At 32.4% G+C, this 11,576-nt stretch overlaps 1 protein-coding gene across 1 annotated transcript; it reads right to left on the bottom strand.

The window, feature by feature from the left end:
- Positions 1 to 5,346: 5,346 nt before the first annotated feature.
- On the bottom strand, positions 5,347 to 7,552 carry LOC112510864 (wall-associated receptor kinase 2-like). Its single transcript, XM_025116213.1, has 3 exons — positions 6,895 to 7,552; positions 6,622 to 6,789; positions 5,347 to 6,428 (listed from the first exon to the last, which is right to left on the bottom strand). Exons 1-3 carry the CDS (start codon positions 7,550 to 7,552, stop codon positions 5,347 to 5,349), a joined length of 1,908 nt encoding a protein of 635 aa, XP_024971981.1.
- Positions 7,553 to 11,576: the final 4,024 nt, after the last annotated feature.

Here is an 11,576-nt window from a genome sequence, read left to right as displayed (position 1 = left end):
ATTAAAATATAATATAAATAAATAAAAAACAGAAAATAAAATAATATATTAATTAATAATTTCATTTAAATAATAATAAAATAAAAACTAATAATAACAAAAGGACAAAAAAAACACAAAAAATCATAAAACTAATAATTTGAAACCTAAGTAGGGGTGCCATTGGCAATGGCTAGGGGTGCCATTAGCCCACCCCTTGTTGAAATTGCTACTTTAATCCCATTGTTTTTGAAATTACAATGTTTCTCTCTATGATTAATGATTGTCATAAATTTTTGAGTAAACTGCAAATTTGGTCTCTGCAGTTTGTCAAAAACAACGCTTTTCGTCCTTATAGTTTAAAAATTACAAGATAACTATTGTGGTTTCGAAGAACGTTCAGATTTGATCCCTCTCTCATTCTCTCTAGTCATTGTTAAAATTTTCTGTTAAATTAGGGCACTTTCATTCTTTTATCGATTATTGTTTTTTACCCAATCAAAAACATAGGGATCAAAATCATAAAATCGATTTTGATCAACGGAAAACAATCAATAGAAGGATGAAGATGCCCTCATTTAATGGAGTTTTTTAATGGTCGTTATAAAGAAGGATCAAGTCTGAACGTTTTTTAAAACTTTGATGATATCTTGTAATTTTAAAGCCGGATGGACCAAAAGTTTTACTTCTGACAAATGACAAGGACCAATTTTATAGCTTACTCTAAATTATTTGTTCCCTTTCTTTCATTTTATAAGTTATGGTTTGCTATAGGGGTGCTCAAAAACCCGACCAATCCGATCAACCCGATCAACCCAACCCAACCCAACACGAAATAACCCAATCCGAAGCAATCCGATGTCTAATCGAGTTGTAAAACTGTCAAACCGTAGGTATTGGGTTACTATTATTTGAACCCAACCCAACCCGATGAACCCGATATCCTTTTATTTCTTGAATTTAATATGATTGTTGAATTTCTATTAATATATACATTACACAATTATACTATCGTGTATGCTTTTCATATACACATATTCTCAATCTATTCACATCTCCATATAATTCATTCGTATATATGTTCAGTAACTGCGAACATATATATGTAAATTGATAAAATTAATTGAATGTGATATACGTAAGAAATATGAATAAGTTGTATCAAATGGTTGATGATGAAAAAAAAATTATGAGTAGAAAAATAACATATTCAATGTTACAAGAATATTTTAATGTTCCAAAGTATCAACCCGACTAACCCAACCCAACCCGTACGGGTTGGGTTGGGTTGCACTTTGTTTGGGTTGGGTTGAGATTTTTTCAAACCGCAAGCATTGGGTTGGGTTGTTCAAATGTCTTCAACCCGATCAACCCAACCCATGAGCACTCCTAGTTTGCTATATGATAAGTGTATTATTATCAATAATATAAAGATATATATATATATATATATATATAGGGATGTTATTCTACAGCCTTTGCTATTCCTACAACCTATACAACCTTCATCTCAACCATTCAATTTTTAATTGTTTCCTAATATAAAGTATTAATCATAATTAATAAACTCTATTCATATTCCATAAATATTCAAATAATAATAAATGAACTCCAATCATTTCTATAAATATCTCAATTAATTGGGTTGTAAAGGTTGTGCAAATGCACAAGGTTGTAAAAGAAATATACCCTCTATATATATATATATATATATATATATATAACTAAAATATATCGTAGTTATTTACTTGTAACTCATATTTATATAAAAAAGATTATGATTAGTGAGAATTATATATTCTCTCTCTATTCTATTGTTGTTCTATTTACTTTTTTCTATAACACGTTATCAGCACGTAAAACTCAAAACCATTTTTCATCATCTCTAAACGGTTGTTGCACGCTGTTGTTGAACGGCTTGTCAAAAAATCGTTTCGCTACTCCGTTATCCTTTGCTCATTGTCACGTTTGTCAAAAGTTTTCAAGTAAGTTTTTTTTCAACTTCTTCGGAAATGAATATTATGAAATCATGTTTATTTAACTTTTGAATTCTTCAGTTTTTGTAGAATACTTTATATTTTCGTAGTTGATCTTAATTGAATTAAAAAAAATTATAACCAAATCTCATTCATAATTTTTAGTGTAATAATTAAATAAATAAAAGTGGATATTGATGTAAAAAAAATAAATTACAATAAAGAATAATTATTTGAATTTTTATAGGATCTTATTGTAATTTTAATGTAATTATCCAAATTATAAAAAAATTATTTTTTTATACATGGAGTATTGTTTATTGATGTATGTTACTTAAAATTCAAAATTACAAGTAAATTGTGCGTAAATACAATTTATTAAAACTTCATATTTGAATTCGTGTAACTAACAACAAATAAACATAATCATAACATGATAAACATATCATTTTAAATTAAAAAATCTTAAATATAATCAGGATAACTATTGTAACTAAATACTTAAATATTATATTTATAAAAAATTACATTCTTAAACCAAAAATAAATTACTTCTTTATCAAACCTAAATTAAATTATAATAAAAAACATTGAATTAAAAAAACTACACAAAAGAATATAACTTTTAAATAGTTAATTTGATACTAACATCGATATATTTTTTTCAAAAATTTTATATTTTATGAAAAAATAAAAACATTATCGTTTTCTTAAAAACATATAAAATCGTATTATAATATCGGTAGAGACAAAAAAAGAAATAAAACATTAAAATCAAGATATATTTCACTGTATTGTGCGAGTATCTTTCTACTTTCCTATAACATAATTTTTATTAAATAAAAGTTTAATTTGTTGTCTTTATTATTTTATTGGTTTTTTATTAATAAATGTTTATTATATTAGTATTATTTTAGTTGAATATTGTTTAATTTTAGTTCATCTATTATAATTCTTTATAGTTTTAGAAAGGAAAACTCTATTTTTTTTAAATAAAACCATTAAACTTTCTTATTTTAAATAGTCAAATACATGAACTATTTTTTTCAATAAAAAAACCATTAAACTTTTTCATTTTAAAACATTAAATCTTTGAACATTTTTTAATAATAAAGCATCACATTTTTAAAATTGATTAGCTACGTCCTTTTAACCTTGAAAAAAGTTACATGTAATCAAATAGCAAATTTTTTATGGTTTATTTATTAAAGAAAAATTTCAAGGTCTAATTAATCATTAAAAATGAGAAAGTTTAATAGTTTTTTATTTAAAATGAAAAAGTTTAATGATTTTTTCATTCAAACAAAATTTATGAGTAAACCGTTCAAAATGAAAAAGTCAGTTGGGTTTTTTTGGATTTTACTCTTTTAGAAACACTATTTATTATTTATCAACTTATTTTATTGGGTGTATTCAATTTAATTGTAAATATTATTTACTTATACTTAATCAGACTTGTTCCTGACATTTTATAAGCACTGAACGTATGTAAAAACAGAGGCCCTCAGTAAGTACGAAAAAAACTCTGTAAACGTTTTTTAGTCGTAATATAATTGAATTCAATAAATACTAATAATTCATTTGAATAAAAAAAATGCACCAACCGTGTGACCAAGGCAGATGTATGGTGAGGGTAGGGGCACTTGCCCCCAACAAATTCATTATTTTTATCTAAGGGCCCGTTTACCAAATACTTATCAGGTAAATGTTTACGGGTAAAATTTAACATTATTATTTACATACCAATAAGATATTAGTCCACCAAAACGACATCCTATGCAACAATTTATCCAGTGAACGCTTACCATGGTAAGAGTCGTCGCCCTCACTTTCCGGGTAAGATTCATAGTCCTTGTCTCGTTCTTACCAGGTAAGATTTTTGGTCCTTACCATATTCTTTCAGTAAAATAATATGACTTGATAAACATTTATCTAAGTAAATATTTGGTAAACGACACTAAATTAAAGTGATGGAAAATATGATTCTAGCTAAAATGTCTACATTGCCCCCTCAATTAAATAATGCCCCCAAAATCTCAACTATCCAACCCAACTAAATTCATCCCATTTCTCATACTTTATTTGCTATAATGCTATAGATTTGATAAAGCTATTTTTATTATTTTTCAACTTTTTTTTTGTATTTTATTATTTTATATATTTATATGTATTGTTATTCTTCAATTATTACTTTTTTATTTATTAATTGTTTTGATTTAGAGGTGTTGAGTCTGTTATTTTAATTTAAATATTGTTACTGGTTTGTCTTTTATTTATGATCTATCGGTCTTTTATTATTTGATTTATTTCTAGTTGAATCTAATTTATTGGCCTTTAATTTTGACGGTCCACTTATCCGTTTATTAACTATTAAGCATTATGAATTATCCGTCATTAGATTTGTTACAAATTGGTTTCATTCCAAGTGGCAACATGTTGTTTTTTTTACAAATTGGTACAATGGTTTGTTTCTCGAGTCATCTGATCCATTATGGATTAGTCGAATTTTGTATCATGTGTAATGCGTCAACTTGCTTTCAATTTAATCAAAATAGTAAACTATGTAAAAATAGGGGGTGTTTGAGATTGCTTATTTAAAACAACTTATACTTTTCTACAAAAATCCTTATCAACTTATTATAAGTTAGAATTGTTTAACTTCTTCAAAAATTCCTTATTACCGGTTTGACATCGGTATAAGTTGTTCATCCAAACACTCAGAATTGGTCATACCGAAATAAGTCAATAAGTTGTTCTTATAAGCAATCCCAAACGCCCTTATAGTAATATAATGTGCTCGGTTATATTGAAATGTAAAAAATAACCAAAATCAACCTCAAGAAGCTATCTTTATCTGATCAAGCTGAAAAGCAAATAATCCAAAATCTGTATTATATATTTGTCACATATGTCGTTAGACCGTTAGAGATTTTAATAAACTTACAGACTCTCCTCACATTTGGTGAGGTTTGAACCCTTGATCTTCTAGGAGGTTAGAGACTACGATACCGTTATGCCAAAGGCCCTTTGATCCGTTAGAGATTCTTTAATGCCAGTTAAGGCTCGATAAATTCTCGTGGTTAAATTACTTGCCCTTGCCAGCAAAATAGAATAAATTACTTATTGTACAAGGTGTTGGGTATCAAAAAGCTTTAGTGGGTGTTTGGGATTGCTTATTTGAAATAACTTGTGCTTTTCTACAAAAACACTTGTCAACTTATTATAAGTTAGAAGAGTTTAACTTCTTCAAAAACTTCTTCAAAAACTTCTTATTACCTGTTTGACACCGGCATAAACACTACCGGTGTCACACTGAAATAAGTCAATAAGTTGTTTTTATAAGCGATCCAGACCACCCCTTTAGAATCTCAAATTGGAAATATCACCTTTTTCATAGAACAGAAAATGGAAGTGTTTCCGGATGGCTTTCAGCATCTATTGAAACCAAAGCACATCTTAGTTGTTCGAGTTCTTGTTTCACTGTACTCATTGTAGGTCTGGTGTTCCCTTCAAGGTGAAGGCAGTTGATCGCTATCTTAGCAACACATTTCACCACCTCACCATACTTATCTTTCTTAATCTGATCATCAAGAACTAGAAGCAATGCATCATGTGTCAGTAATGAAGCAAGGTATGCTGCTGCACCTGCATAGGCTGTTAGAGGTATCTCTAAAGACTGAACCCTTACTCCCATAAGTAGCTCCATCAGAACAACTCCAAAACTGTAAACATCACTCTTTTCGGTCAATTTGCATGTTCGAAAGTACTCAGGGTCCATATAACCTATGGTTCCTTTTACAGATGTTGATAGGTGTGTTTGACCAAGTGGGACAAATCTTGAAATCCCAAAATCAGAAATTTTGGCCGTGAACTCATCGTCCAATAGAATATTTGATGGCTTGACATCTCTATGGATGATTTGTGTCGTTGAATGCATATAATCAAGAGCTTCAGCTGTTTCTGCAGCTATCTTCAATCGGTTCCCTAACGTCAGAGTAGCGTGCGAATGTATGTGGTGGCATAAGGTGTTATTGGTTATATATTCATACACAAGCAAGGGAACATGCGTCTCTAGGCAACAACCAAGAAGTTTTACGATATTCGGATGATTTATTTGCGAGAGAATAATCACCTCATTAACAAACTGTTTGATTTGGGTTTGGTCAATCATTTTAGACTTCTTTATGGCCACCATTGTTTTGTTGGCTAAGGTTCCAATGTAAACAGTACCATAACCCCCTTGGCCTATAACTTTGGCTGTATTGAAGTTTTGAGTTGCTTTCTTCAGCTCTTTTTCTGTGAAAATCTTGCCTGTGTTGATAGGATCTTCACATGTGAACAACATTTTCTGTAACATGATACCACCATTTTTCTTGAAGAAGTCCTTTCTACTCTTGATTCTTATCCTACTCTTGGCTCCCCAGTACACAAAAATCATTGCCACAACTGCACCTGCAACACCTTCACCGATTCCTGCATTATATCAAAGTTTTAAACATTAAATCTTCGTCATATTAGCGGTTAATCTAAACTTAGTATACCAGTCATATATATATATATATATATATATATACATATCAGTTAATGGTAGTTAATTTAACTGTCATTTGACAGTTATGATGACAGGTATAGGGCCTGTATGTATGTGTAGTATTTGTATCATTACCTGCAATTACCGATCTACCTTCTGATTTATGAACAGGGATGCATTCTCCACCTATTTTTGCATCACCTTGGAAACCCTTTGCGCAAACACAAGCATAACTCCCATCTGTGTTGTTACAATGTCCTGGCAAGCAATCATTGAGGTTCCCAGATTCACACTCATTGACATCTAACAGAAAATACGAAATGAAATAGTCGTCATGATAGCGTATAGTTTCGTTTAACTTTTAGACCCAGATATTGTTGTAATTTCAATAGATAGTGTAGAAGGTACCTTTACATCCGTTTTCAATATACGGGTTTCCCTTATATCCTTGAGAGCATTTGCAGCGATATCCAGGAAGACTACCTTTCCCATTATAGCACACACTGTTCTCTTTGCACCTGTAAGTTACGTTGTCCTTTTGAGCTTCTTTACATTTTGTATCCCCGACAGACCAGTCAAGCACCACTGAGAAAGACATGTTTTTGCTCATAGTGCTTAGATCAGAAATTTTGAAGTTATATATGTCTTTTTCCACTAGGAAACCATAACCACACCTACCAAAATCCCATATTTTTGTGTGGTTTTCGGTGGGAAGCACATCAAATGCAGCAGATGTCATGCCTTCAGGAATTGGGTCTAGATGGCAACATCCGTGGCCTAGGCATGAGCCGTTTCTAACATTGAAACGCTGATCACAATCCGATTTGCAGCTCATGGCCACTCCGCCTGCCTTTGTAAGCATTATATGGGCTTGAATGTCACAGCCTACTCCGGTGAACATGTTTAGTGTGCTTGAGAAGGGGAACCTGGACGTACTAACTTCTGTTAGTGAGCCAGAAACTACTCTTCCCTGCTTGCTGTAGCAACTATGCGCAATTGGGAGAGCAACTCTTAGCTGGCCATTTAATTTTATCTCCAGAACTTCGACACTAGTCATGACTTCCATCGACGCCACCTTGTAATCAGTTCTAAAATGCGGAATTTGTGTAGTAGAGTTACATTCTATGTGGTAAGACTTATCTAGGTAGCAACTTTCTTTAGTTCCAAAAGGGTAAGGTATGTCAACATCGCCACATTTGTTAGGACAGAATACGCGCTTATACGGTATAGCATTAACGAACCCCACCAACAAAACTTGCAGCAGCAGTAACAGATGAGAAAGTTTCATGGAGTTTAGCAGCGATTGGCGTATAAATCTGAAGGTTCAAACCAGAAACACGAATGGAGATGCTTATATTATCACAGAATGCCTACTGCACATGGTCTGTTTGTCACCTATGCTTCCTTGGAATGACTGTTTTTTTCCTACTTGTTATTCTTTTGTTTGTAGCATTTGCCGTTGTGTGTTCGGTTCCAGCATTCGATCAATCGAAACTCGGTTTCGTCTCATTCTAGTTTCTGCTGGCATCTGGATATCCCTAGGTAGGATGCAAGTGAAGTCCAAGAAACTTTGTTATCATGACCTTTCCGGCAGAATCTTTGGACTACACTAAGTTACAAGAAAGGCTTATGTTAGTGCCTGCATTATTTGAAGAAAACCATGTGGAAATTTTGACTACATCTTAGAAATGGATTAGGGATTTGAGATTGTACGTTTAAAGTAAAGAAAGTATACAGTTTTAGTTATTTTTGTTTGACACCAACACACCCAGAAAAACTAACACATGCAGCTGGCTGGGTTAGCCATCACGCATCAAGTATGACAGCCCCAACTGGCGGGTTCGGTCACAAGAGTATAGGTGACTTAGAACCATGACCTAGCCTTGGAGTAGGTTAATTAAATAGCTACTACAATATTTGCGACTTGGGGTGCGTATGGCTTCGAACTAAGGTACATGTTTCATGACCCACCCAACAGCGAAACACAAGCCTTCTAATTGGACTTAAGGAGAAGTGAAAATGTGGAAACTACAGGAAAAAATAAAATTTTTAACTAGTGGGCTAAGCTTTACCTACCTAGGAGATAAAAATCGCACGGGCCATGACCCATTCCACATCCGAGAGCCTTTAACCGATCATGTTAAAAATTAGTAATGATAACTTGGAGAAGAGCTTGTCGTATGGAGTCCAGAATAAGTTTAGAAACCTTCATTTATTTACTAAAAATTGATCAGAGAGCGCACGAAGGCCGATTTTCAGGTTCGTGAATCGTGACTTTGTTTGGGCAGTATTGACTAAAAGTTGGGTTTCGGTCGGGGAGTATAACAAGTTGTCAGCGAAAAAGATTGGATGGGTAGACTTGAAACGCACAAACTTCCATTTTCTTTCCAAATTCTGAGTTCACGAGAATTCGAATTTGAAGCCTAAAGGTTCGGCATTCGTTGAATCAACGAGCTTTAGCGAGATTACCGTGGGTATGCATGGAATCAACGAATTTAATCTTCATTTTCATTATTATACGCTGCATCAGAATCCCAAGTTGGAAACATCTTCCTTTATATTCATAAAAGAGAAAATAAGGATTTTGTGGAGGTTAATTACCTAAATGCTTTCAGCTTCAATTGAAGACAAAACACATCTTAGTTTCTTGAGCTCTTGTGTTACTTCTTTCATTGTAGGCCTTGTGTTCCCTTCAAGGTTAAGGCACCTCAAAATGCTCATCTTTCTTGAGTTGATCATCAAGAACTTGAACCAATGCATCACGATCCAGTAGCGAAGCAAGGTATGTCGCTGCACCCTCATAGAATCTAAGCGATATCGAATGGTCGTTCCAGTAAGTAGTTCTATGAGAACAACTCCAAAACTATAAACATCACTCTTATAGAGCGTTTTATCCAAATGCTTACCCGGTAAGCGCTTACCGATAAAATTAATACTATCATTTACTTATCGGGTAAGATTTTAGTCCATTAAAATAATACCGTATGCAACTATTTGCCTGGTAAGCTCTAACCGTGGTAAGAGTTATCACATTCATTTACTGTGTAAGACTCATGTTCCTTGTATTTGCTCTTACCGGGTAAGATTCTTGGTCTTTATCATATTCATCCGATAAGGTAACGTGACTCGCAGGTAGTGTTTAGTAAACGCCCCTTACATTCTATGTAGTAAGAGCTCCAAGTCCAAGTAGCATCCTTCTTAGAGTTCCAAAAGGGTATGGTATGGTAATATTTCCGGGCAAATCCTATTTAAAGTGTCATATAAAATATTTAATACGATATTTTTTTTTATAAAATATTTTTAAAAAACTTGTTAAACGTACTATTAACTTATTGTAAGACTCTTAAAATATCGGCTACTTAACCTCTAAATAGACCGATAAAATCAATGTTTCAACTTGACAACAAGTGTTAGAAACTTCGTCTTCTTTTGGACATGATGTTGTTTTTTTTACTGTATTATATAGGCTTTATTTTTGTTTTTGATCGTCTCGTACTTAGAGGAATGCAAAATAAATATTTTAATATCATTTCGTAGCTGATACCTGATAAGTACTAGTAGAGAAAAAAATCCGCTTCAGTAATGTTCATGATCATGAAACCAACATTGAATTGACATGAATTCGATCATCGAATTCACCATCAATAAAACCCAAATCCTTCATGGGTTTTAACTTTTAAGGAAGTGTGCATTGCACGGTTCATTCTAGCTATTCTTCACCCAAAAGTTGCGTTTGTGGGATTAGCAGTCTGGGCTAATAATTGGTTGTAAGATCGTAAAGATAGTTTTCTTATGTGCGCTAGGATCAGGCCCTAATATTCCTGAAGGTTCATGATTGGGCTAACAGACAGTGTTATGCTTAAACGCACATAAATTTTGCTATGAGACTTCGTTTCAAGTGCATAATACGTCGATTAGAAGCTTTGAATGAGAAGCGTGTCCTAGATAGAAGATTTTCAAGGCCTAAACGTCGTTTGAACATGTTTCTTTTCCTCTTATATTATTCACTCTCTTTGTCTATCATGTGAGTCATGAATCAAGAAGTAACTAAGGGGTCGTTTACTAAATGCGTACCCACAAGGGTCACCTCTTACCTTATCAACATTCTCGACCATCAAAATTGATCGTTGGTAAATGGTTTTTACCTGATAAATACTTACCAGGTAAGAGTTTTTTCACTCACGTACCGGACAAGACTCTCGTTCTTGTGTCGCCTCTTACCGGGTAAGATTCTTGGTCTTGCCATATTCACACGATAAAAATAAGTGACGTCCAATAGACGTTTACTTTCCTGCCAAGTACTTGCAAAGATGAAATGATGTTCTATATAGAATCCATCAATATTTGGGGAAAAAAAAATTAAACTTAGTTTTTTTAATGCAAATTATTTTATGGGTTTGAAGTTTAGAAGTAGATTCTGAAATATGAACCTTACTTTATCCCCAAGTTTTGGATCTTGAGTTTTGTTCTTATCTCATGATATCTCTTTTAGCCTGTTTTTCTCTGACTTTTTGTTTAGATTTCTAATTATATGTAAATGTTTCCATGTAATTGGTGTAAATATGTAACTGACAGCATGGCATCCAATCATCCAATGTTACCGGATCAATAGGTTGCAGGTTAAAGTATGTATAGAATAGGAAGAAAAAAAAATAGAAGTTCCTTACAGTAATTGGGAAAAAATAACTTTGTTACATTAAATAGGAACTAAACCGAACTTCGTTGTATTTTGATGCTTTTGCCCAAAAATTATTTGTAATTTTGTAGAGAAAAGTCTCAAAAAAAATCGAATGGACTTTCCTGTTTGGAATGATTAAGTCATTGGACAATTTTTTTGAATAAATAAGTCATTGAACTTTTTGACACTCATTAAATAAATCCTTAAGACTTTGCAAACCTATTAAATATATCTTCATGACGAATGAATGTAAGAATTATTCAATTATGTGGCTTTAACTATTAATATATATATATATATATATATATATATCTATACTATATTATAATGCATTTGGCTAAAACTCTTAAAAACTCTTAAACTCTTAAAACTCTTAAACCCGTTCATCCCTATCCGATTTCATCCCATAACT

The sequence above is a fragment of the Cynara cardunculus genome, assembly GCF_001531365.2.
Source record: "Cynara cardunculus var. scolymus isolate 2C chromosome LG 4, CcrdV1, whole genome shotgun sequence".
Classification (NCBI taxonomy): domain Eukaryota; kingdom Viridiplantae; phylum Streptophyta; class Magnoliopsida; order Asterales; family Asteraceae; genus Cynara; species Cynara cardunculus.
The sequence above is the reverse complement of the archived record's forward strand: the minus strand, read 5'-3'. Positions and strand labels throughout refer to the sequence as shown.